Genomic DNA, 27,910 nt, shown 5'->3' with positions numbered 1-27,910 from the left:
ATTCTCAAGGTTGGCAGTCTCTTAAACTCTTCATCAAGTGTAAAGAAAACTTAAGTACCATATACCGTACGAACAACAGAGCTTAAAAGCTCTCCACATTACCAAAGATCTTGTCGATGGACGAATTAGAAGGCAGAGTGCAATTAAAAACAGAGAATTGCCTCTTCAGTCTCTGAGGGATGTCATTGCGTCCGCCACCCGGATGAATCATGGCAGCCAAGAACTGGATGTCCACAATGTTGGTGAACTCTCCAGGCTTCTCCAGGTTATAAAAACCATTGTGCTCCATCAGTTGCCTAACTATCTCATTGGTGACCTGTGGGAAAAATGGGAAGCGTTTTATAACGTTTTGTGCTTTGGTTTTGCTCTTAAGTTGGGCTCCTTTGGGAAGAAGGGTGGGATATAAATTCAGGCAACCAATCGGTCAAAAACTTGGCATTAAACAAACAAACAGGCTGCAGTCCTGTTCCCACTGACCCTTTGAATTCAATAGGACTTACTTCTGAGCGGACATGTGTCAGGGAACTGCAGGCAGCAAGGGAGGAAAGAATTAGAGGATACAGAAAACAATCTCCACTGCTCAGTACTGAGTCCTCCTCAGAAGACAGAGAAGAGGATAGTGAGTCTGGGGAGGAAGGGGTGCTTCGGAGAGAGGGGGATCCACGTCACAGGGAAAAACGGAAGGGGCTGAGCCGTTGGTTGTGTTGGTCTCGAGGGAGAGGGAAAGGAGAAACTAGTCAGAGCAACGCGTCATGAGAGATGGATCGCTTTGTTTATTCTGCATGTAATCTTGTCAAAAGGAAATAAAGAAAGGAATTTATGGCTGGCTGCCGGGAGTGTTTTCTCTGCTAAGTGCAGCAACGCGTTCAGCTGGCTAGCTGACAACATGGTTAGGATTACACTGTAAGTGAACGTTTAAGTTTTTCAGATTTGCAGAGCTCCTTTAATAAATTGACTCATCTCATATATTTTTATTCCTATATTGTCTCATGCAATTGTTTCATTCTTATGTAAATGGTGTATTTACATAAGAATGAAATCATAGCATGAGCATATTTGATCGTGTCAGAACACTATTATTCCTTCCTCTTTAGATCTTTGTAGGATAACTAAAACTAACCTAGGATTTTTGTCATTCCAAATAAAATCAGGCAATGTTCTCTGTCAACTTAAGAGGAATTGCTTTGAAGCAACATTGGAACATTTTCCATTATAAATCTTGGTAAAATATGATCATCTTCATAAGGACTACTGATTCAGATCAATGCATTGAATTGTGTAAAAGAAATATCCTATTAATTTAAGCTGACCTGGTCTCCCCATTCGTTGATTACAGGCATATTCACATCATCAATGAAGACTGTCATTTTCTTTCCTGCCGGAGGACCATAAGTTGTTCCCATGCGTTTGTCCACATAACTTTCAATTGTGCGCTGGAAGAAGAACATGCATGTTTGCAAAAATCTAAGCATCTCCTCAAGCCTTTAAAATGACAGGCATGCCTTTTACATGCTACTGCTTAGTCTATGAAGGAACGTGAAGGCAAATGCAGATAGCACACACAACATGTTACAGTTTTTCAATAGCTGTGCTTTATTTGAGTATCGTATACCATGCAAAATCCTAAATGAGAAGTTTCTTCTATATACATCATGATTAGAACTCTCATAGTCAGTTCAGTTATCAAAAGATATTCCTATTAAAAGCAAACCTATACACCAATTACATGAGAGGTGGGGGGGGGGAATGCTACTACTATACTAGGGGAAAATCCACTTTCTCCCACTGCCGCTAAAGCCAACGGGACCTGTGCAATGGTACATCATGGGTGGGAGAGTGACCATGGTTTGGGTGAGAACTGGATATGATGTAAGTGTCTCCTCCCTATGCCAACCCCATCTCCCCCACGACTCTGCTCCATTTTGGTCATCTTGCTGGTGTATCTCCTCAACTGGTATAACTCAAATACAGTGGTACCTCGGGTTACAAACACCTTGGGTTACAATACTTTGGGTCGCTGCGGCAGCGGGAGGCCCCATTCGCTAAAGTGGTACCTCAGGTTAAGAACGGTTTCAGGTTAAGAATGGACCTCCGGAATGAATTGAGTTCGTAACCAGAGGTATCACTGTACAGGTCTACAAACAGTCCTGTTAATGAATGCTTCGGACAACGAACTCTGCAAAACCAGAAGTAGGTGTTCCGGTTAGCAAATTTTGCCCCGGAAGACGAACAGAAGCCAAGCACCGGCGTTGGGAGGCCTCATTAGGGAAAGCATGCACCTCAGTTTAAGAATGCTTTGGTGTAAGAACGGACCTCCGGAATGGATTAAGTTTGTAAACCGAGGTACCACTGTATAGAATTGCACCTGAAGACTGCAATCCTTTACAGACCTTCCCGGGACTAAAGCCCATTTAACTCAGGGCTTATCCACACTTGATTTTTTTCCTCCCCAGTTTCAATGTTATGGTTCCTGCAACACTTTTATGGTTTGTATCCTATTTAAAAAGGTAAAGGTAAAGGTAAAGGTAAATGACCCCTGACAGTTAAGTCCAGTTGTGAAAGACTCTGGGGTTGCGGTGCTCATCTCGCTTTACTGGCCGAGGGAGCCAACGTTTGTCTGCAGACAGTTTTCCAGGTCATGTGGCCAGCATGACTAAGCTGCTTCTGGCAAAACCAGAGCAGCGCATGGAAACGGCGTTTACCTTCCCGCCAAAGTGGTACCTATTTATCTACTCGCACTTTGATGTGCTTTCGAACTGCTAGGTGGCAGGAGCTGGGACAGAGCAATGCGGGGATTCGAACCACCGACCTTCCGATCGGCAAGCCCAAGGCTCAGTGGTTTACATCACAGTGCCACCCGTGTCCCTTTGTATCCTATTTATTCTCCCCTCCCCCAAAAAAAGTTAAGCAAAACTTAAGGAGATTTAAATTTGGCTGATCTGCATTCCATAGAAAAGTCAGCAAAGCAGAAATAGTGCTGGAACTGTCCTGGAATATGGAAACAACCAGGAGACCTGGAAGAGATTTAGGAATTAGGAATTGGATGCACTTATGCATCTTTAAATGGGATGAATAAGGAAGAGATGGCACCCCAAGAGAGGAGCCATTTGGCCACCAAAGACACAGGAACAAGATTAGCAGGCTATGGCAAAGATGGACCTTTGACATTTAATAAAACATTTTTGAATACTCTCATTCTGGTATACAGTCAGTGAAGTGAACCAAAAGGCTCACTTCACTTTCAGTTTAGAGAAAGATAATTCTAAGGAGTACCTGAAACATTAAAGGAGTTGTTGCCGATGAAAAGTTCAGACTCTTGGCCATGTGGCTTTCAGGATTATATTTTGACATGTAGCCTTTGATGATGACAGTCTTAGCGGTCCCTTGTTCACCAATTAGTAGCACTGCCTGAAGATGAGGAGAGAATCCAAACGAGTTGGGGAATACTTGAACTGAGGGCATTGGCAGAGGCTCAGTTCTCAAAATTATTCTTTTCAAGTAATATAGAAGAAGAAGAACATTCCAAAAAATTACATCATCGCTTGCAACATTAGTAATTTATTTTGGCAGCACCCATCCCTGACCAAAATGGAGTTAGCTGTACCAGCAAAATCTATATTGCAATGCACAAAGGGATTTTGTGATGAAGCCTCTGGCACTGATCAGCTGAGCTACTCTAATGCCAAGAAGGGGTGGTAGAGAAAGAAGGTTCACTGGCTCCTATTGATAGAGCACCTCTGCTCCTAGAGAAGAAAAGAGCAGGTAAAATGAGCAGGTAAAAAGAGCCTATGCAAAACAGTAGAGAAATAGGCGTCAAGGACGAATGAAGATGTGGGCCTGAGAATACCATTACATGGGAGGTGTGGACTGGAAAGGAGGGACAGGAGAAAGAATAGTCCCGAAAAAATAATGAGGTGGAGAATGTGGCCATGGTAGAAAGAAGAAGAGGAAGAAAGAGTGAAAAAGAAAATAGGTAAGAAAATTAGAGGATGTATACATAATGGCATCTGCCCACATTCTTCCCTTCTGTCATTTCCCCATTGTTTATTTGAGATCTACAAGCTCCTTGAAAGCAGGGACCTATCTATGTTTTCTGTGTAACTCCGAAAGGTGTTGTGCACACACTATAAAGAATAATCATGATTTGAAACTGCCATACTTACCTCCAGCCATAAATCCCATACCATACCATTTTTACAACTAAAAATCTGCTATATTTGGTCACACGGGTTAATCAACTCTAGGAGAGCTAACCTGACACGAGCAGAAGGGGGGCAAAGCAAGATCTTTTGTTGTTGTTGTTTAGTCGTGTCCGACTCTTCGTGAACCCATGGACCAGAGCATGCCAGGCACTCCTGTCTTCCACTGCCTCCCGCAGTTTGGTCAAACTCATGCTGGTAGCTTCGAGAACACTATCCAACGATCTCATCCTCTGTCGTCCCCTCTCCTTGTGCCCTCCATCTTTCCCAACATCAAGGTCTTTTCCAGGGAGTCTTCTCTTCTCATGAGGTAGCCAAAGTCTTGGAGCCTCAGATTCAGGATCTGTCCTTCCAGTGAGCACTCAGGGCTGATTTCCTTAAGAATGGATAGGTTTGATCTTCTTGCAGTCCATGGGACTCTCAAGAGTCTCCTCCAGCACCATAATTCAAAAGCATCAATTCTTTGGCGATCAGTCTTCTTTATGGTCCAGCTCTCACTTCCATACATGACTACTGGGAAAACCATGGCTTTAACTATACAGACCTTTGTTGGCAAGGTGATGTCTCTATCACTACTGGGAAAACCATGGCTTTAACTATACGGACCTTTGTTGGCAAGGTGATGTCTCTATCACTACTGGGAAAACCATGGCTTTAACTATACAGACCTTTGTTGGCAAGGTGATGTCTCTGCTTTTTAAGATGCTGTCTAGATCTTTTGTAGGCACAATGAAATAGCTAGTGCTGGATATGGATGCAAAAGACCCACATTCAAATCCTTATTGAGCCATAGAGCTGTGGCTGTGAACATGTCACTATTCTTCAGCTTAGCCCGACTCATAAACCTACCCCAAAGAAGTAACCGTTGTAAAGGACTTTGAAGAATTGGAGGAGTTCGATAAAACTGCATACAGCAATGTCAGTTACAAAGTAAAAATCCCCAGCCCTCTTGATCATCCCTCCACCAGGTGGAATTACTGAAATCCCTGTGTGAAACATCAGATAATTACCTTGCCTTGCTTTGCAATAGTATGCATAAGGAAGTCCGTTCTCACATTGTCAACATTTGGCACCAGGATGGAGCCATACTCTGGCGTGCTGTTGGTGGGATATACATACTCATCAATGCAGGTATTCCAGTGCATCCATTTGCCTAGTCCAAAGGAAAAGCAGTGAATTCCCCTTGAAACATGCTTTGTATTTAATGTATTAGCCCATAAGAAGGTAGTCAAGCAGAACTAGTCTGAGAGACATTTTTGGCAGCTTTCCAGATCTGAAATCTACAAAAGCAGGGATGCAACTGAAACCTCTAATCCCCATTACGTCCAATTTAAAACAGAACTAAGTCATGAAGCCATTAGGTGTCGTGGACATTCATGACCCATGAGAGTCATGGCACGGCACAACTTGGCAAAAGCATATGACTGGCCCATTTCTTATGTAACACTAAACATAGATTTGTATTATGAGGGCAAAACACACAGAATATCAGATTCAGGTAGGTAGCCGTGTTGGTCTGACGCAGTAGAAATATATAAAAAAATAAAAATAAAAATTGTCCACCAGCACCTTAGAGACCAACTAAGTTTGTTCTTGGTATGAGTTTTCGTGTGCATGCACACTTCTTCAGATATACCACTCGTGTAACTGAAGAAGTGTGCATGCACACAAAAGCTCATGCGAAGAACAAACTTAGTTGGTCTCTAAGGTGCTACTGGGTGTATATACATATACATATGTATATGTATATACATATACATATGTATATGTATATACATATACATATATACACACACACACATACACATACATACACACACACAAACACAGAATATCAGCCTTGCATAATTCCCCCTCCACTTTCCTACAGAGCAGCCACAAGGATTTCAGAAATTTCCACCTCCATTTTAGATTAATTTCAGTTTAGCATGTCATCTGAATCAGTGATTGATCTTAACTAAGGTTTGTTGAAACAAGGCAGCTTGATGAACTATGGTTTGGCCTGTTTCTACTAACTATATTCAAAATCAGTAGCCATTTTCTGGGTTTGGTGAACATGGGGAGGGAACAAGGTGGAAGTGTTCATCCTTATAAAGCTAAATTATGGATTACTTCCACAGCAACCCACTGCCTTCTCGTCCCAACAAAGTGTCTAAGAATTGACAGGGTGACGACTGGAGAAGACCAAGTATAAACAACACAGGTTTTTCAAATCTGAATGATCTTCAGCTGGAGGTCTCTGATCACTGGATGTTACATCCAGCAAACTTCATAACCCAAAAGCTTCATAACTTATTCATACTAAACCTTTTGAAGCTAATAATGAGGACCACATAGTAACTTCTCAGGAGTTCACTAACCGTCATTGGTAACATAGTAGTCAAACATAGTGTCTTCACTTCCTTCCGGGATGTTGGGGAGGTCAAGTTTTATAGTTTCGTGATTCCGAAGCCAGTGCTCCATTTTGCAACGGTCTTCCAGTTCCAGCAGTGCCCCAACGCTCCACATTAAGGAGAAGATATACAATCTTTCCAGGTACTCTGCTGTTATTTCCCCACCCTGTTCCTAAACAGCAAAGCACCATTGCCTTTAGTGACTAAATGGTAAAATTATTGTGCACCTACTATGAAAGCTTAGCTAATGAAAAAAAAATATTATTATTATTTTATTTATGATTTTCAATTTTATACTTTCCAATAATTTTACAATCAATTCAATATTTCAAAACTAGTCTTCCTTCCCCCTCTTTCTGCGGTTCCTTCAATTTATTTTTTAATATTTTCCGCATATCCGAATTAACTTAGTTTGCTCATTTATTCATCTACTTTAAATATATACCATTATAGAACTGCAGGTTATTACAATAATCCTTAGCTTAGCTAATGAAATTGTGGGAACCAGCTGGAAAGGTTAGCTTAACAGAGTATTTACCTATAAGAGATAGAGAGGGGGAGAAGGATAGAAGATTTTATCAAAAACTGGAGACCCTTTTTAAAGTTTATGGGGGAAAGATATGAACCAACCATTAATAGATGCAATATGAATTAGAAAATGATTGTTAGTGGCGTTCACATGACAGCATTATACTTTATGTCATAGACTTGGGAACTTCCCTGAGGAGTGTTGACAATACCTTATTTGGGTACAGCCAGAGGACACAGATAGACCACTGTCCTCTGACTCAAAGGATGAGTCTCCTGCAGTCCTTCTATCTCTTTAGCCTCATAGGTCAAATAAGGAGAGGGCCCTTTCACAACCCAGCCACCTCCACCACAGAAGAGGAGCTCATCACACTCCCGGTCTTGTCAGTCTACTTAAGGTTTCAGTTGGCTGCCTAGCTCCCTGCAGAGACAACAACTTATCCAGCTACTTTCAGCCAGCAGAGCACTGTTGGAGCTGTCCAAGGTCCTGTTTTTGCCTGCCTTTGTATATAATCAGACTTTGGTCGGCCTCCCTTGTGACTCAACTATATTGTGTTTCAAAAACCCATTGATGCATGAGTAGGAAAAGATGGTTGCGCATTTCTTGATAATAACATGTTAGCGCAAGGTGGATTGCATATTTGGAATGTTGGGGCATGTATTTCCTCGATATTATATATAGAATCAGAAGTTTGTATATGAATAGACACAGACCCTTCAGTGTTGCATTTATTCCAGCAGAAGTTGATTTATACTAATAGTTCAAGTTCAAGTACTTTATTACGGTCACAGACCAGCATATATACTAATAGAAAAGCTTGCCAGCAGGTGTACTTCTTTGCTGTTATTTAAGGAAGGAGAATTTTGTATTGTACAAAGCACTTCAAAAGGCATTATGTATTCTTATTGAGGGATTAATAATATTTAATGTGTGCTATGCAACTATGCCCGATATAACGTATTCATTTAGAATATTGGTATTCAAATGAAGGGCGCTAAAGTATTTGCTCATTTGACTTTGCACACCCGGATACAGACAAAACCTCAACCATGCTTAGACTTCCGGGGTGGCGCCACCGGCAATGGCGGACTCCCTCTGAACTGGAGGGACTAGCTCCGCGGAAAACGGGTCTTCTCCGCTACGGCGAAGCGGGGGCCCACTTAAAAATCACAGGCGGATGAAGCCTGTGACCATGGGACTCGCCGGGCACCTTTAGCGCCCCCCCAACCCGCTAAGGAACCCACTAACGGGCTCCGAAGTGAAGAGGGGGAAGTGGCGCGGTGCTGTGAGTCAACTGCTATTTCCGTGGAGCGAAGCCGCATAGCTGTTGCCGGAGAGCGCTGCCTTTTTCCTGGGACAATTTGGACTTTAAAATAAGCACCCGTGAGTACTTAGACTTTGAACAATTGGACATCAAATAAGGACTTGCGAGCAGGAAAGAATCGGACTTTAAAAATTTACTTGAATTTGGTACGGAACGGGAAGGTCTAAACAGGAAGTCATCCTTCCGTTCTTTTGTAAACAGAATAAAGCAAAGGCAATTTAAACTAGAGCTCAGAAAATCGCTTTTAAAAGATTGGATTTCACCATTTAAAATTGTGGAACCCCCCTTCGACAGCAGGAGAAGGGGGGGATCTTTTTGGACTGTTTAAAGTGACTTTAAAGTGAAGTAACTTTCCTCCGTCCTGACCTGATCCTGGAGCGGGCTGTCAGGACTGACGTGTGAAGTTCATTAACCAAAGACAAGTGTTTTTGACAGATGGCTAAAAGAAGAGAAACCTAGTGATTCCACTGTTCCCTTTCGCATTTTAAAGGATTATATATGGACAAAGTATCTTAAAAAAGGAAACTTTGTTGCAAGAATAAATAGAAGTTTTCCCCCTAGGGGGAGTCTGTGAAATTGTAACTGTGAAACTGTAACTAACTCCAGGGAGATGACAGCTGTTACAGATTACAACCGTGGGAACAAGTATCTGACCTTGTAGACAATGTATTCAGAAGCCTTGTTGTATGCTCTCTATAAAACAAACGATCTACTGGAACAATTACACGAGAAGGTGAATTGGATGGTGACTTCGACTAGAAATTTTGAACAGGCAGTGGGAAACTTTGAACAGACAGTGGGAAAATATGTGGAGCCCACTCAGGATTTAAATCAGGAGTGTGTTTTGACAGAACAGGCCCAACAGGAATATGATTTTTTGGATTTCACAAATGAACCTGGAAATGCCATATCTGGAAAGGAAAAGTTTGGCTTGGTTTGGAAATGGGGGGCTGGATTGACCCCCCCCTATGCTGGGATGTTTGGACTTTTCAAATATGGCAACGGGCCGTGAGATGTTTGGGACTGTGGGGGCTCTCAATTTTGGAGGGCCTTTGAAACATGCTTTTAAATACTACATGGAATTCATTGTTGAACATGGAAAAGGGGCTGATCTGTTGAGAAGGGTTAAAAACATTGTCAAGCTGGAGTTACCATGAGCAGGAGACAAGGGAAAATACAGTTACAAATATGAAGAAGAGACGCGGAAGGGTCATGGAAGAGACTTGAGGGCCTCGGACATAAGGTTGCCAGGTTAATGGGCTAGATTGACGGGAATAAGGACTGACAAAACCCGGAACCAGGAGGAAGGGACGCTGGATGAAGATTGGATCTGTTTATACCTCTTTTTTCTACCATTAGAACTGTTTTATAAAATTGATGAATGATAGAAAAATGTTGGAATGAAATTACTTGGCTTTAGCAAAGATGTTTAAAGAATTATGAAAGAATATTATGATTATGAGAAGTTGGTAAGGATAAGATTTAAGTTTTAAGGTTTAAGGTTTATTTTATTATAGGAAGATAAGGTCAAGGATTTGCTGGGATAATTAATAAGTAGGATACAAAGAAAGGGAGGAGGAGGAGGTCTAAGAAAGAAGGTAATGACAGCTAAGGATTTGAAAATAATGAATTTGTTTTTAAATGTTTTTAAAGTTTTGTGATTTTTGCATTCTTCTTTTTTTCTTTTTTTCTGTCATTTTTTCTCATTTGGAATTTTTTCTTATATGGTGGGAAGGGGTTGGTGTTTTTTTTCTATTTTGTCAATTATTTTTATTCTTTGTACTCTCTTCTGCTTCTATTTTATTTTTTTTCTTCTTTGTAACATTTTGAAAATCTCAATAAATATCTTTTTTTTAAAAAAAAACAAAAACCCTCAACCATGCTTATAACAAGGGTCTTCTCCAAAAATTGTTTTTCAAAAGCCTGGAATGGCTTACCTTGTAAGGGATCAAGCCCTGCAACATATTGATGCTCTGCATTATCACAAAGGCTTCCAGCATCTCTATCTTGTATTCTAAGGACTGGATGCTATACCGGTAGAGGTCTGGGAAAGACGCTGTGTACAGATGGCGCAAAACGTCAGCTTCCTGTGTAGAGCGTTTTTTCAGGAAGCCCTGTGCAACCCAGAAAGAAGAGCCAAGTGACTTTCAAAAATATGTCCAAATTCTCACTATTAGAGCTGCTCTAAATATTATCCAGGCCGATCACCAACCAAGTTCAGTAAACCTACTAAAATTGATTGGCCTAAAGTTAAGCATATATATTAACTTCAATAGGGTTCTTTTGAGCAGAACATTGTATACAACCATCCATTTGGATTTTTAGGTGGAAATAAGTAATTTCCGCCCCTAGAAAACACTTAGATTGTGCAAGAAGCAAATCGTATTTTGGCTCTGGTGCCATTTAGTCAGATTATTGTTACTGTTATTAATTTCATTTCTATACTGCTTTATATTTTTAAGGGGGGGAATCAAAGCAGTTTACAACCTACATTTAAACATCAAATAAAACAATCCAGAATGAAACCTTACTGACTAAAGTCAAGTAATGTATAAAAGGTAAAGGGACCCCTGACCATTAGGACCAGTTGTGGCCGACTCTGGGGTTGCAGCGCTCATCTCGCTTTATTGGCCGAGGGAGCCAGCATACAGCTTCCGGGTCATGTGGCCAGCATGACTAAGCCACTTCTGGCGAACCAGAGCAGCGCACGGAAACGCCGTTTACCTTCCCGCCGGAGTGGTACCTATTTATCTACTTGCACTTTGATGTGCTTTCGAACTGCTAGGTTGGCAGGAGCAGGGACCGAGCAACGGGAGCTCACCCTGTCGCAGGGATTCGAACCTCCGACCTTCTGATCGCCAAGTCCTAGGCTCTGTGGTTTAACCCACAGCGCCACCCGCGTCCCAAGTAATGTATACTTTGAAGTATGTATTCAAAGCAACATTAATTAACAGGAAACTGAAATATTATCTTAGAAATTTCAAAATAAAACATTGCTAAAGGAAGACAAATATAACATGCACATCTAAAACAGCCTAATTAGCAAGTGAATAATGTATAGGTGACAACACCCAGTAGCATGAATGAGATGATATTGCAAGACTTTGAGGCCTATCAGATTTGTATAACTGCAGACATACACAGGCAGGTGAGTACAACCTTAAATCAACAGTATAATAATAATAATAATAAATTTTATTTATATCCCGCCCTCCCCAGCCGAAGCCGGGCTCAGGGCGGTTAACAACAATAAAACAGTACAACTGCTAAAAGCTCCCAAAAAGGCAGGTATATTTTGACACTGCTTTCGAACTGCTAGGTTGGCAGGAGCACGGACTGAGCAACGGGAGCTCACCCTGTCACGGGGATTCGAACCGCCGACCTTCTGATCTGGCAAGTCCTAGGCTCTGTGGTTTAACCCACAGTGCCACCCGTGTCCCTTAATCAGTGCATAGAGAAGCAGAATTTTTTATTGGGCTGCTGAAGCTGCTGAAGGCAATATTCAGGATGGCAAACTCTCATCCATATTAGCCAGCTAAATGCACATCCAGGAGACATTGCAGATTATTCCACAGTTCCAGTTTCAACTGCCTGAAGGGAATGAAGGAGCTGATGGTGGAGCTGGCCCAAGGAACACATGTAAACATTTATACCTCAAGAATAGGGCTCCAGTTGAGAACTGATGAGCTCATAAACACCATGCCATTCCTCGACACAGTGGCAGGAGAAGCGTTGTCAATATTATGAGGCTCGAAGACAATTTTACAGTTTGGCGCCATAGGGATCCGATCTCCATTAGCAAGCGTTAACGTTTTGTTATCGTCAAGCACCGAGTTCAGGTTCTCAATCCAAATTGCATCAACGGGACCATCAAGAACTATCCAAATGTGTTCCCCTATAATTCAAAGGTTCCAAAAAACAACAACATTCCATGTCATGAGACGATTTTGTTATACAACAAGGATGCTTAATCGCCTGAAATGTTTTGGCATCCTTGCATAAAGTTAACCATGACTAAGAGGGACATATACAATAATGCGCCTTTATTATTGGCATACGATCCAGTTAAAATCCACTTAAAGTACAGGACCCAAATAACAATACACAAAAGATGCAATGTCTGCAATCTAACCAATGCTGTCTGCTGACCTCTTAGGTATGCCAGTGTGATCTAATAGGTGCACTATGTGTGAGGTGTATAGTTTAGCTGGTTAGAGCATGGTGTTGGTAACGCCAAGGTTGCAGGTTCGATCCTTGTATGGGGCAGCTGAATTTTCCTGCATTGCGGGGGAATGGACTAGATGATCCTCAGGGTCTCAACTCTACAATTCAAATAACCTCACAATCATGAAGTTCATTGGGTGACCTTAGACGAGTTGTCACCTTCGAGTTGTCACCTTTCTGCCAAAACTAGCACATCCAATTGTTGTGAAGCTGAAATGCCTCTTGAGGTTATTGTGGGAAAAGTAGGATACAAAGTAGGAAACAAAATGCAGCAGAACTGAGTGCCATTAACACTTGACTTTGACTTCTAACCAGAAATTCCCCCAAGCTCAAAATGGACATTCTGTCTTAAGTGCATTGTTATACCTCTCAGAGAGAACAAGAGTACGTTGCTGAAAAATTATTCAACTTTCTTTTTCATACTGTATGCAAAAGGTAAAAAGGTAAAGGACCCCTGGACAGTTAAGTCCAGTCAAAGGTGACTATGAGGTTGTGGCGCTCATCTCGCTTTTAGGCCAAAGGAGCCAGCGTTCATCCACAGAGAGCTTTCCAGGTCATGTGACCAGCATGACTAAACCGCTTCTGGCGCAACAGGACACCATGATGGAAACCAGAGTGCATGGAAATGCTGTTTACCTTCCTGCCGCAGTGGTACCTATTTATCTACTCACACTGGCATGCTTTTGAACTGCTAGGTTGGTAGAAGCTGGGACAGAGCAACGGGAGCTCACCCTGTCACGGGGATTCGAACTGCCGACCTTCTGATCGGCAAGCCCAAGAGTCTCAGTGGTTTAGACCACAGCACCACCTGCTCCCTGTTTGTAAAGGTCTAATATGGCAGTACCTCTCTTTGGGAGTTGGTAGCTCATCCAGTGAGGGGAGAAAGGGGACCATGACTGTTGACCATACCCTTATATTTCTCATCCCTATTGCCCCTTCCATGAGCTGTGGGGAGGAAGGACTGCATGATTTCATTATTATTATTATTATTATTATTATTATTATTTCATTTCATAAAATGTATATACCGCTTGATTGTAAAAACTCACAGCAATTTACAAGAAAAGCGCAAACAATTAAATTTTAGTAAAAACAAATAAAACAGACAGAAAATTAAAATCAGCAATCAGTTAAACACACACCACCATTCTAGATATCTGTGTAGGGTTGTCTAAATAAAAACCTTTCTAGGAGGCACCAAAAGGAGTACAGTGGTATTAATCTCAGAACCACTGGCAGTCATCTTTGAGAATTCCTGGAGAACAGGCGAAGTCCCGGCAGACTGGAGGAGGGCAAATGTTGTCCCTATTTTCAAAAAGGGGGAAAGAGAGGACCCAAATAATTACCGCCCAGTCAGTCTGACATCAATACCAGGGAAGATTCTGGAGCAGATCATTAAGCAAACAGTCTGTGAGCACCTAGAAAGGAATGCTGTGATCACCAATAGTCAGCATGGATTTCTGAAAAATAAGTCATGTCAGACTAACCTGATCTCATTTTTTGACAGAATTACAAGCCTGGTAGATGAAGGGAACGCAGTGGATGTAGCCTACCTTGATTTCAGCAAGGCATTTGACAAGGTGCCCCATGATATTCTTGTAAAGAAGCTGGTAAAATGCGGTCTTGACTATGCTACCACTCAGTGGATTGTAACTGTCTGACTGACCGAACCCAAAGGGTGCTCATCAATGGTTCCTCTTCATCCTGGAGAAGAGTGACTAGTGGGGTGCCACAGGGTTCTGTCTTGGGCCCGGTCTTATTCAACATCTTTATCAACGACTTGGATGATGGACTCAAGGGCATCCTGACCAAATTTGCAGATGACACCAAACTGGGAGGGGTGGCTAACACCCCAGAGGACAGGATCACACTTCAAAACGACCTTGACAGATTAGAGAACTGGGCAAAAACAAACAAGATGAATTTTAACAGGGAGAAATGTAAAGTATTGCACTTGGGCAGAAAAAATGAGAGGCACAAATACAAGATGGGTGACACCTGGCTTGAGAGCAGTACATGTGAAAAGGATCTAGGAGTCTTGGTTGACCACAAACTTGACATGAGCCAACAGTGTGACACGGCAGCTAAAAAAGCCAATGCAATTATGGGCTGCATCAATAGGAGTATAGCATCTAGATCAAGGGAAGTAATAGTGCCACTGTATTCTGCTCTGGTCAGACCTCACCTGGAGTACTGTGTCCAGTTCTGGGCACCACAGTTCAAGAAGGACACTGACAAACTGGAACGTGTCCAGAGGAGGGCAACCAAAATGGTCAAAGGCCTGGAAACGATGCCTTATGAGGAACGGCTAAGGGAGCTGGGCATGTTTAGCCTGGAGAAGAGGAGGTTAAGGGGTGATATGATAGCCATGTTCAAATATATAAAAGGATGTCACATAGAGGAGGGAGAAAGGTTGTTTTCTGCTGCTCCAGAGAAGCGGACACAGAGCAATGGATCCAGACTACAAGAAAGAAGATTCCACCTAAACATTAGGAAGAACTTCCTGACAGTAAGAGCTGTTCGACAGTGGAATTTGCTGCCAAGGAGTGTGGTGGAGTCTCCTTCTCTGGAGGTCTTTAAGCAGAGGCTTGACAACCATATGTCAGGAGTGCTCTGATGGTGTTTCCTGCTTGGCAGGGGGTTGGACTCGATGGCCCTTGTGGTCTCTTCCAACTCTATGATTCTATGATTCTATGATTCTAATAGGCAGGGATTTCCGAAGGTGCCACCACACTAGAGCCCTGATTGCACAGGTTTCAATGCCAGTGGGAAGCTTAGTGGAGTGGGTGGAGGCAGTGAACACAGCTCCCGTCTTACCCTTGTGTGGTGGCAACTGTGTGAGCTACAAATATTCGGGTAAAGCTAATATCTTCACTTACACATCTTCTCCTGGCGTAGAGGAATTCCCTCCTTAAAAGCCCATGCCAGTTTCAGGAGAGGTGTTTTCTTCAGGACCATAACTCTTCCACCACCCCTGCTCTGATACCATTAATTGTCAGCCCCCCCCCCCCAAAAAAGGTGCTGCCTTCTGCATTTTTTAAAAAAATTACATGTTAGATGCAATGATGTCTTCATTTAACTTCAGGTCTGCTTTGGCCCCCAGAGAGTCTAAAGTTTCTCTTTCCTCAGCCAAATATTCAAGTGTGCAAGCTGTTCCTTTCCGAACTTCCCCCAGCAGCTAGATAGATATACAGTTTCAGGCACCTTACACAAAAGGCTTTAGATTGCTTGGAAATCTATCCCCGGCTTGAAGGAAGCAGCAATTGTTCACCCTCAAACTAGCAGGCTATTCAAAAAGAGTAGTAAAAGGGGAAAGAGCACCGTATTGCACTCAGGACAATAGTTGTGGCTCATAACATCACAGCAATCAGATAAACGAAGCAACCAACAGCATTGGGGACTTAAAAGGCAAGTAAGAGGTGACTTGATAGAAGTTTATAAAATTATGGAGAAAGTGGATACCAAGAAGTTTTTCCTCCCCTCTCTGATAACACAACAAACTTGGGGACATCCAATGAAACTGCATTTTGGAAGATTCAGAACATATAAAGTACTTCCACACAGAGCAACCCAGTCAGATGGGCAGGGTACAAATTAACAACAACAACAACAACAACAACTATGGAATTCTCTCCCACAGGAGGCAGTGATGGTCAGCAACTTGAATGGCTTTAAAAGAGGACTACACAAATAATTAGGGACGCGGGTGGTGCTGTGGGTTAAACCACAGAGCCTAGGACTTGCCGATCAGAAGGTCGGCAGTTCAAATCCCCGTGATGGGGTGAGCTCCGGTTGCTCGGTCCCTGCTCCTGCCAACCTAGCAGTTTGAAAGCACGTCAAAGTTTAAGTAGATAAATACCGTATTTTTCGCCCCATAGGACGCACTTTTTCCCCTCCAAAAATTAAGGGGAAATGTGTGTGCGTCCTAAGGGGCGAATGCAGGCTTTCGCAGAAGCCTGGAGAGCGAGAGGGGTCAGTGCGCACCGACCCCTCTCGCTTTCCAGGCTTCGCACAGATCTCCGCAAGCCGTGGGAGCCCGCGCCGGGCTCCCACGGCTTGCGGACAGTTGCCTGCATGCCGAAGGCTGGGCCCGCTGAGCTCAGTGCGCCCAGACTTCACGCGGCTCTCCGCAAGGCGCGAGAGCCCGGCGCTGGGCTCCCACGGCTTGCGGAGAGTTGCCTGTTCTGGGGGCTGGGGTTGGGGGAAGCTCGGACTTCCCCCGCCCCAGCCCCGTGCCTGGGGGGGAAATAATTTTTTCCCCTTTATTTCCCCCCCAAAAAAACTAGATGTGCCTTATGGGACGGAGCGTCCTATAGGGCAAAAATACGGTAGGTACCGCTCTGGCGGGAAGGTTAACGGCGTTTCCGTGCGCTGCTCTGGTTTGCCAGAAGCGGCTTAGTCATGCTGGCCACATGACCCTGAGCTGTACACCAGCTCCCTCGGCCAATAAAGCAAGATGAGCGCTGCAACCCCAAAGTCGGTCACGACTGGACCTAATGGTCAGGGATCCCTTTACCTTACACAAATAATTACCGTATTTTTTGCTCTATAGAACTCACTTTTTCCCTTCTAAAAAGTAAGGGGAAATGTGTGTGCATCTTATGGAGCAAATGCAGGCTGCACAGCTATCACAGAAGCCAGAACAGCAAGAGGGATTGCTGCTTTCACTGCGCAGCGATCCCTCTTGCTGTTCTGGCTTCTGAGATTCAGAATATTTTTCTTCTTGTTTTCCTCCTCCAAAAACTAGGTGCGTCTTGTGGTCTGGTGCTTCTTATAGAGCAAAAAATACAGTAACTTAAAAGAGGACTGGACAAATCATGAGAAGGCCACCAGTGGGTACTAGTCACGGTAGTTATGCTTCTGAACACCAACCACCGGAAGCCACAGGAGCAGAGAGAGCTCTTGTGCTCAGTTCCTGCTCGCTGGTTTCCCACCGGCCCCTTGGCCCCTGTGAGAACAGGATGCTGGGCTTCAGGAGCCATTGGCCGGATCCAGCAGACTCTTCTTATGTTGGTACGAGTAGCTGATGGTCTTCCTCAAGGGTGGGATGTGGGGAACCCTTAGCCCTCCACATGTACTGGACTCCAGCTCCCATCAACTGCAGCCAGAATGGCCCAACAGCCAAGGTGGAGAGAAACTGTAGTTGAGCAACAACTAGAGTGTGCAGATTACCTGGTCTCTGATTTAAAGTTCAGCACTGAGGTTTTTGTTTTGTTTTTTAATAATATTTTTATTAGGAATTTAAACAAAACATATTATCTTGAAACATATCATCCTTAATTCCCCCCCCCCCATTTTTCTCCCTCCCCCTCCCTCCCATAAAACAACCCACCCTCCCCACCCCACCCTGACTTCCCTCAGTTCCAATCTCTGGTTTCTCTATAAATGTAATTCTCTGCATGTTACAAAATTGTATATATCCTTCATTTATCTAACTGGTTGTTATCAATAAAAAGTTTGTGAGTGTTTATTCAAAACCTGCCAAGTAGTCCAATTCACTTTCTTGCATCTTTAAATACTTTGTAAAAGGTTCCCATTCATCTTTAAAAGCACTGAGGTTTTAAGTACCTTTCTTAGCTCTCAAAGTTTTCCTCCAAAGAGTGGAAAAAATCCCATCTGTCCAGTCATTGGTTGCGACATCGAGGCGTCCAAACATCTGTGGTGCAGTGATGGCCTTCGGATTCATTCTCATTTCACGATGAGGCTGCCCACAGTCTGTAGAAGTTTCAAAATGGAAGAGGAAGAGGAAGAGGAAGAGGAAGAGGAAGAAGAAGAAGAAGAAGAAGAAGAAGAAGAAGAAGATTTCAGGTACCATAGAATAGCATTACACTGGATTGTAACTCCCTTCAGCTCAATCATGTGACCTGGCAAAACTTACGCTGGCAAAAAGAATGGTGTAAGTCAAACTCTATTTTAAAGGCTTGTTTTCTCTCTTCCAGGCCTGGGCTGGCACAGGTGGCCAGAGCCTCACTCCTGAACAGAGAATCTAGCACACTTTATGTCATTTTAGCTTAAGCCGGCACAAATTATGCTGGCTTCCAAAAGTTAGGTTTACACCCTGAATCGGTATGTTAACTTAAAAGCCTGCATTTATATGCTCAGGCTTTTAAGTGTATCGCCTATATACTGTACTTAATACTGATTTCTGAAATACAGGAGCACTGCTGCCCACCAGTGTAGAGAATATTGATCTAAATGAACCAGTGGTTTGCCTATGTGCCTAGCTAAGTCTCTTCCCTTTCCTTCTGCTTTCCACCCCAGAGTTTATCTCTTGCAGGCCTCATCACAGATTCTGAGTTCTTCTTTTGGGGAGAGGAGTCTTCCATAGGGAAAAGCATCACTTTCCCAGTAATGAGCATGTGCCCATTGTTTTATTGGCCACCCTAGCTACCCACAGAGGTGGCCCTGAGGGAAACTGTACATCAACAGTACATTGCCATCCTTTCCTCTCCCCAAGATTAACATCCTTTGTTGTTGTTGTTTTTATTATTATAAATTTTATTAGTATTTTCCACACAACACCAACAAATCGGGGGGGAAATACATAAAACACAAAAACCAACATTCAAAAAACAAAAAAATTCCATATCTTGCAAGTTAATAATATAAACACTAAAAAGAAAAACAAACATTGACTTCCACCAATCCCACAGCACCTCCTTTATCTCTCATTGTGTCTTCTTGTTTTCCTGTTTTCCTCATCATCTCTATCCTAGCATCTAGATATAAATCCCTACTTCTTATCCTTTCACTTCACAAGGTTATTCCAGACTCAGCCAGATTTCTGTCCTCGAACCTTGACTTTTAAGGTATTCATTTAGGCACTCCCATTCTTTTTTTACTTCACTTTTTGGTTTTTGTCTTATTATATTATGTCTGTCAATTTGGCTAATTCTAAATATTCTGAAAGCTTACATAACCACTCTCCCCTAGTGGGTAACTGATTCCCTTTCCAATACTTCGCCACCAGGATTCTTGCTGCAGACGTCGTGTATAAGAAAAATTTTGTTTTGTCTTTTGGAATTTCATCATTTAAAATTCCTAAAAGGAATGCCTCTAGCCTTTTACTATATGATATTCTTAGTATTTTCTTTATTTCTTTGTGGATCATGCTCCAAAATTTCCTAATTTCGGGGCATGTCCACCACAAATGGTAGAAGGCTCCTTTTTGCTTCTTACATCTCCAGCACTTATTATTATATGTTTTATTCATTTTTGCCAGCCTTTCTGGTGCCAGGTACCACCTGTGATGCATTTTCATATAGTTCTCTCTTATTAGATAACATGCTGTACAATTTATAATTTTTTGTCCATAGTCTTTCCCATTCATTATATTCAATTGGATTAACATCCTTTGAATTTAACATACCGTCTAACTCATCTCAGAATTTGCTAAACCAACCTATCCAAAACCAGACATTTAGGTAGGCGCTAACATCCATCACTGACTATTTACTGGTAGTTCGCCGATGGGAAAACTATTATATTTGAAATCTGGCATTTTTAAAGAAAAAATACTGGTATCCCACAATGCAAAAGTTCGCAGGCACTCTCTGGTTACCACAAAATCCTTAGTAACAACGATCTGTTTAGATTCTGCTGCTACCATAGTAACTCTCTTCTGACACCGTCTGTCACCACCATGTCATCACAATTCCCCAAAACAAAGAAAACTCAGCATCTTCAGAATCTGTCTCCACACTGTTTAAAAATGGGATCGTCCTCAGAAGATGATCCTTCTTGTGACTGGGCCCCTGGACACACCCCTGACTAAGTAGGTTTCGTTTCTAGGTCTAAGTTTCATTTCTCTAAATAGGTATCACGGGTCACAGCCAATCAGGAAAGGGGTGGGGGTGGTTAAGGAATTATATAAGCATCAGTGCAAGAGTGTCCTAGGCACTTGATTGCCACTGCTGAACACCCGCCCTCCCGCCCTTAGTGTAGGTTCTCAGCCTTGCTTTGGACTATGTGTGAGTCGCCTGTCTTGGGACAGGGGCCGGGTAGGAATTTTTATCCATTTGGCAAATTGGCACTGGCCACTTGGTTTTTTGCTACCCCCTTAGCAATCGTCACAACTTTCCAGGTTTGGCGGTTAGGCATTGGCTTAATTTTGTGTGTGGAGGGGAGGTGTGGTCATCACCTGCCCCTCAATGATAAAAAGGTATTCCGTTAAAGGAATCTGGGGGTCCCGGATCTCGTCCGAAGTCCCCTTGATGGGCTAGGGTCATGCCGGGATCACAGGAACCTCGCAGTAAGCTTCTGTCGGGCAAAACCCCGATGTTGCTGCCCCAATGGGTTTACCTACATAGACTCTGTCAACTGGGGCAGTAGTCTATTATAGTCTTCAGCCAATGCCTATGCCAATACCACTCACATTTAATTTGCAATCAATAAAGTTGTGGCCTTAATGTTACCTTAATTCTGTGTCTGTGTGTAGTTATTTCATGGAGGGCTGGCTTGGGGTCTCAAGATGCAATATGTTTTAGTTGAGTAAGACTGGGTCCTTTGAACACTGAGATCCAACATGTACCTCTTCAGGCTAACCCAATGTTACCACAGTTACATCCTTAAAAAAGGCATCGTTTTACTGATCAAGCGTGTTTTGCATACCTGTCATAGATTTCATCAGTGTGTGGATGCATGTTGTTTTCCCTGCACCACTGGGACCCAGAGCCATCATGCCATGCCTCACCCTTTGCGTCTCAAACAGCTGGATAACTTTCAGTCTCCACGGGGGGTGGTTAATTAAGCCAGCCTCTTCAACCTGTCGTGATCACCAAGAATCATATCGTGACTGATTGCTCCATCTACGCAGCTCATTGGCAGACATTTCCATTGAATTCAATGAGAGGGAAACTCTTTGTGTCAGATGCAGAGATGCTGAAAAGTTACACCATCACTAGAGTCTGGTAGCAGATCTGGCAGAAGCGTGTGTCTCCCCCTCTGCTGCTCCTATCCTGTCCATGACTCAGCCCTTTTTTTAGCCATTCTGCCACTTTATCTTGACCAGTAGGGTTTATCTACACCAGCAGAGAGTTCCATCGCCATATCCAGGCAGTCCCACTGGCAAATATGCTGGCCCAGTAGGCAGGGCTTCTGCCAAACCAGGAAACCCTCAGTTGGTGAGGACAGGATTGCAGCCTTAATTATAAGTTTCTCTCTTTTTTGTATAATTTTTTATTACATTTTCTGTTTTGGAATTTAGGATACTCATTCAAGCATCCTTAAAATATGAATGACTTCCCTTCTTCTCTTAACTTGGTTCATTTTGCATATCATAAATCCCTGTGTATTTCACATAAACTAAACCATTCAATATTACATCCATCAAAACTTATGTACATTGTTGAATTTATCTTAATGGTGCCAACGTTTTCAAATGTACACAGTTTTTTCCCATATATTCAATAAACATTTTCCAATCTTCTCTAAGCATGTGTTGTCCTTGTTCTCTTATTCTATATGTTAAGTCTGCAAGCTGCACATATTCTGTCAGCTTAAGTTGCCATTCTTCTTCTTTTGCTCATTTTCCATTTTTGAGCTAACAAAACAGGGGCCGCTGTATTGGCATACATAAATAACCTTTTATGACACATGGGAATTTCAGTCTGAATTATCCCGAACAAAAAGGACTCTGGATTTTTTGGGGGAAGTACTTTTAAACATTTTATTTAATTCATTATGGATTGCCGTATTTTTCGCTCTATAAGACACACCAGACCACAAGACACACCTAGTTTTTGGAGGAGGAAAACAAGAAAAAATATATTCTGAATCTCAGAAGCCAGAACAGCAAGAGGGATCGCCGCGCAGTGAAAGCAGCAATCCCTCGCTGTTCTGATAGCTGCGCAGCCTGCATTCGCTCCATAAGACACACACACATTTCCCCTTACTTTTTAGGAGGGAAAAGTGAGTCTTATAGAGCAAAAAATACGGTATTTCCCAATACTCTTTTAGCCTTTTACAAGTTCACCACATGTGAAAGAACATTCCCTCGACCTCTTTGCATCTCCAGCACTTATCTGATTCAGCCGTATATATCTTAGCAAGCCTACTCGGAGTTAAATAACAATTAGACGTTTCAGACCCTGATACAAAATACGATCTTGCAACACTTGAATCTCTTCACTAAGCAGTGCGGAAAGAAAAATGTGGTACGCATGAGGTGCAAGTAGGGATGTAAAACGGCATCCTTTTCCATTTGCCTTCTTTTATCCCAAGCAACACCGTTTCCATTCCACCACAGCTTGCCTTGCATTCAGAGCTATGCTATTAGACTCGCTGTCTGCTGCGGCAAATTTGAATAACTGGCCCAATGTAAGTAATCACATAATTACATCATCATTAAATTCTTCCACTCCGTTCATTTCCGTGCAAAGGAGACACAATGCAAATAGAAGAGGGATGTAATCAATTACGTATTGTTTGTGCATGTAAAGCAACAACAACAAATACTCATATTTGTTGGACTCATGCCCATTTTGGACCTGGGATAAATAAGCGAACATCAGACATTTCTGCTCCCACTACCATCAGAATTCTCTGGCATTCCTAGGGGCAAGAGCATGCTACTTTCACCTTTTCTAGCATGATGTTGTGTACGAGTGTGAGAGACTGTATGTGTGATCAGGGGAGAGGAAGAAAGAGACTGTGTCTGTGTGTGCATGTCCTCAAACATAGCCCATTTTGAATATTCATTTATAATCCAAAGGGAAGGGACATGGGTGGCGCTGTGGGTTAAACCACAGAGCCTAGGACCTGCCGATCAGAAGGTCAGCCGTTCAAATCCCCGCGACAGGGTGAGCTCCCATTGCTCGGTCCCTGCTCCTGCCAACCTAGCAGTTCGAAAGCACATCAAAGTGCAAGGAGATAAATAGGTACCGCTCCAGCGGGAAGGTAAACGGCATTTCCGTGCGCTGCTCTGGTTCGCCAGAAGCGGCTTAGTCATGCTGGCCACATGGCCCAGAAGCTGTACGCCGGCACCCTCGGCCAGTAAAGCGAGATGAGCAGCGCAACCCCAGAGTCGGTCACGACTGGACCTAATGGTCAGGGGTCCCTTTACCTTTACCTTAATCCAAAGTAAAGAAAACACCTCCTGGGATTTTTATTCATGCTTTCAACAAAGCACCCACTCAATTTAATTTTTTTGTGTTGGGAATTAAAAATTTTCCCCTCCCAAGGGATTCATTCATTGAGCCAAAGTCTTTTGTCCAGCTGAAGATGCAGTATGAAAACATTTGTAATCATTACCTGTTTGCTAATAGCAGCTTCGAGCTCCGGATAGCCTGCCTTGTCAAGTTGAATACTTGGGAAAAGGTCTTCAATCAGACTCAGAAATAAGGGCTCGTCTTCATCGATCTGCCAAAGCAACACAGAAATGTCAATAGAAAAGGTATTGCTTTCTGTAACGCAATGCTTAGCTTCATTAAGATCCTTAACAATAATGTGTTGCCAAATCCACTATTCTGTACAGCACAGGAAAGCGTCAACTCACCAATATGCCTAACATATTGGCAAAGATAAGACACAGTTTCCAGTCTAAGCAGCCTGGAGAGGGGGGAAAGGGGAGGACATTGATAGGCAAGAGGAAGGACGGTGCAAGAAAAAATAAAGCAGACAAGGTAAAGGAAATATCTGAAAATGACGGCATCCAGAGGCACTAAATGAAGAGGTCTGGAAGCTTGTGATACAGCAACCCTATTACTGTAAGGTCTTGCTGCATCAGGCCTCATCTAGCTCGGCTGTCACCTGGAAGCAGACACTTCATCAGGTTGTCTCATTTCATCATTATCTCCCGCTTGGACTACTGCAATGCACTCTACGTGGGGCTACCTTTGAAGGTGACCTGGAAACTGCTATTAATCCAGAATGAGGCAGCTAGACTGGTGACTGGGAGTGGCCGCCGGGACCACATAACACCGGTCCTGAGAGATCTGCATTGGCTCCCAGTACGTTTCCCGGCACAATTCAAAGTGTTGGTGCTGACCTTTAAAGCCCTAAACGGCCTCGGTCCTGTATACCTGGAGGAGCATCTCCACCCCCATCATTCAGCCCAGACACTGAGATCCAGCGCCGAAGGCCTTCTAGCGGTTCCCTCATTGCGAGAAGTGAGGTTACAGGGAACCAGACAGAGGGCCTTATCTGTAGTGACGCCCACCTTGTGGAATACCCTCCCTTCAGATGTGAAGAAAATAAGCAGCTATCCTGTCTTTAAAAGACATCTGAAGGCAGCCCTGTTTAGGGAAGTTTTTAATATTTAATGCTGTACTGTTTTTAACATTTGATTGGGAGCCGCCCAGAGTGGCTGGGGAAACTCAGCCAGATGTGTGGGGTGTAAATATTATTATTATTATTATTATTATTATTAGCCCTGCCACAAGACCAGTTCCATTCGGTGCCTCCTGCCTTTGCCCTGTTTCCATTCCAGCTGGTCATTATAAGAACTGCTGTTTAACTTTCAGAATTCCCCCCTGTAGGGATGGCTCTCAGGGTGAGGGCACACCCTCCCCTGCAGCATAAGACAAGCCACAGCTTGTCTAGCCCCCATGCCCACTCCTTGACCTTTGGTCTCCTCAGAAGTGTTCCATGCCCTGACCTTTACCTCCTTTGCAAAGGTATTTTCCCCTGCAATGGAAACATGACATAGTGGAGCAAGTTGCGTAGATAACTAGGCAACACCCAGGGGGCTCGGGATTGGATAAGTGTAAAGGGCAAAGCATGCTTTTGAATTATGGTGCTAGAGGAGACTCTTGAGAATCCCATGGACTGCAAGAAGATCAAGCCTATCCATTCTGAAGGAAATCAGCCCTGAGTGCTCACTGGAAGGACAGACCCTGAAGCTGAGGCTCCAGTACTTTGGCCACCTCATGAGAAGAGAAGACTCCCTAGAAAAGACCCTGATGTTGGGAAAGATGGAGGGCACAAGGAGAAGGGGACAACAGAGGATGAGATGGCTGGACAGTGTTCTCGAAGCTACCAGCATGAGTTTGACCAAACTGCGGGAGGCAGTGGAAGACAGAAGTGCCTGGCGTGCTCTGGTCCACGAAGAGTCGGACACGACTAAACGACTAAACAACAAAGGGCAAAGCCCTGAATGTATCTTGCTGGTTTTGCATATCTTGCTAATAAAAAGACTGCGTAGCTCAAAGCTAGCTTGCTCCTACACAGCTCACTTCCATCATCAACTCCCGTGTCGTCTCCATTATTTCTACACCCCCTCCTCCCTCCTTGTTCCTTTTTCCTTTTGTGCTGTCTTTAGGATTGTAAGCCTAAGGATTGGAACTCTGTGTGAGAGAGAGAGGGGGGAGGGAGGGAGGGAGGGAGGGAGGGCAGGGTACAAATGATATAAATACATATTTATATCTGTAACACTTAGAACCAGCACTTTGCACTCTTTCTCAAAACATATTCTATCGGCTGTCACTCATCTCATTGACAACACCAACACGGACACAAGGATGGGTGTATTGTGAGCGAAAAACTGAATTTCAGGAGCTGCCATTTGGTGGCAGCGAAGGAGGAAGGGAAAGGGAAAGAAGTCTAGAAAAGATAGAAAAATACTTCTTCATCGATAGAACAATGGGTTTAATACTCACAGCTGCTTAAGCAAATCAGAGGATAAGTAGCCAGCTGTTACATAAGTTATTTTGGAAGCACAAATTAAGACAAAGGAATTGCCTAAGAAAAGCTTGCTGCATTGATTATTCCAACCTATTTCTCCATTCAGCTTTCCAACAGACCAAAAGACTGAATTTGCACAATGTATTCATTCACTCACTTGCTATGCCGCCTGCAGAATTGCTACTACCAAGGCAACTAGCACAAATAAGCATATTAACAATAAAACATAAAATATGCCTTGAAAACAATGTTATCAAAAGCCGCAAGGCCAAGGGAGGGGGGGAGGGAACCCTGAATAAAATTGCAGAAATGGAATAAAGCCTCAAAACTCAAGCCATCCTTTTGAAAGGCTTGCAGAAGTCAGAAGACCTTTTTCACCTGGCACCAGGGGGACAGTGAGTGGGCACCAGACCAACTTCCCTGGAAATAGCATTTCATAACAGAGAAAGCCCTTCCTTGGCTTCTGGGAAGAGCAGCACTTCAAAGTCCTTTCCAGCAACTCATGAGAGTGCACATTGTGTCAAACAGGCAAACGAGCTTTCTTTCCTCTGTAATCCCCAGTGCTAAAGGACTTCTCTATGTTCCCACCATAGCCCAAGGTACAACAGTATTTCCTAGCATTTTTTAGGGAGCTCTCCTCTCCTTCCAGTTCCATAACCTTGAATGAGTCCACAAAGATCCCCTTATTCCTTAACTGCCATCACCAGCGTCTGGGGGTCCTTTTCAGAAGCTTGGGGCTTCTGTTTCTCTGAGGAAGGTGAGAGGTGACCATGTCCACAGCCCTGGTCCATGTTTCCAAGGACAATCTCCTCCTCCTCCTCCTTTGGGTGGCCCTGTTGTTCTCCAGCCTCGATTCTCCTTCCCTTCCTGTCTTCTGTCCCTTTGCAACTTCTCTTCTCCATAACTGTTGACTCCAGCCTTCCCACTCCATTTCTCTTATCCTGTCTTTTTTACTGCCTGACTCTGCTCCCTCCAACTCTCCTCTTGGCTCTGGCCCTCCTCTCCTCCTTCTTCCCACTCTCTCATTTCTTTCTTCTTCTTCTTTTAAATAATTTTTATTGGATTTTCCACTTAAATCATATTCACATTTTGTTACATAATTCTATAACTTAATATATTACTCTGTAAGAGCATCGACCTCCTTCCCTCCCTCTTTCTGACTTCCACATACCTTTCCATATTCTTTGCATTTCTATAATCACTTATTTACCCCTTATCAAATTATAATGTTTCACCTTATTATCGGTAAATCAGTTCCTTATATTTACATTACGAAACATTTCAATTCAAGCCTACAAACGTTTTCAAATGTTTACAATTCTCTTTCATATAAAAAAATCATTTCTAGCTGGCTTTAAATACAGTGGTACCTTGGTTTATGAACTTAATCCGTTCCGGAAGTCGTTCTTAAACCAAAGCGTTCTTAAACCAAGGTGTACTTTCCCGTAGCAGCAGGGGACTCAATTTACGAATGGAACACACTCAACATGTTCTGCTTCCAAGGCAAGGTTCACAAACCAAAACACCTACTTCTGGGTTTGCAGTGTTCTTAATCCAAGCTGTTCATAAACTAGGTAAAGGTAAAGGGACCCCTGACCATTAGATCCAGTCGTGGCCGACT

General features: G+C 43.2%; 1 protein-coding gene across 4 annotated transcripts in view; it reads right to left on the bottom strand.

Annotated features, from left to right (window-relative positions):
* DNAH5 (dynein axonemal heavy chain 5) overlaps positions 1-27,910 on the bottom strand; it is a 179,334-nt gene that overhangs the window by 65,895 nt on the left and 85,529 nt on the right. For all 4 annotated transcript variants that reach the window (XM_081014558.1, XM_081014559.1, XM_081014561.1 and 1 more), the window contains 10 exons: positions 23,920-24,027; positions 21,280-21,433; positions 18,238-18,384; positions 12,099-12,340; positions 10,383-10,559; positions 6,560-6,764; positions 5,210-5,352; positions 3,274-3,408; positions 1,311-1,433; positions 103-316 (listed from right to left, as the gene is read on the bottom strand). In XM_081014558.1, the coding sequence (XP_080870684.1) occupies positions 103-316; positions 1,311-1,433; positions 3,274-3,408; positions 5,210-5,352; positions 6,560-6,764; positions 10,383-10,559; positions 12,099-12,340; positions 18,238-18,384; positions 21,280-21,433; positions 23,920-24,027 (1,648 nt within the window). The remainder of the gene's footprint in view (positions 1-102; positions 317-1,310; positions 1,434-3,273; positions 3,409-5,209; positions 5,353-6,559; positions 6,765-10,382; positions 10,560-12,098; positions 12,341-18,237; positions 18,385-21,279; positions 21,434-23,919; positions 24,028-27,910) is intronic.

Source organism: Podarcis pityusensis (genome assembly GCF_964106645.2).
Source record: "Podarcis pityusensis genome assembly, chromosome: 7".
NCBI classification, from domain to species: domain Eukaryota; kingdom Metazoa; phylum Chordata; class Lepidosauria; order Squamata; family Lacertidae; genus Podarcis; species Podarcis pityusensis.
Note: the sequence above shows the minus strand (reverse complement) of the source record. Positions and strands in the feature narration are given on the sequence as shown.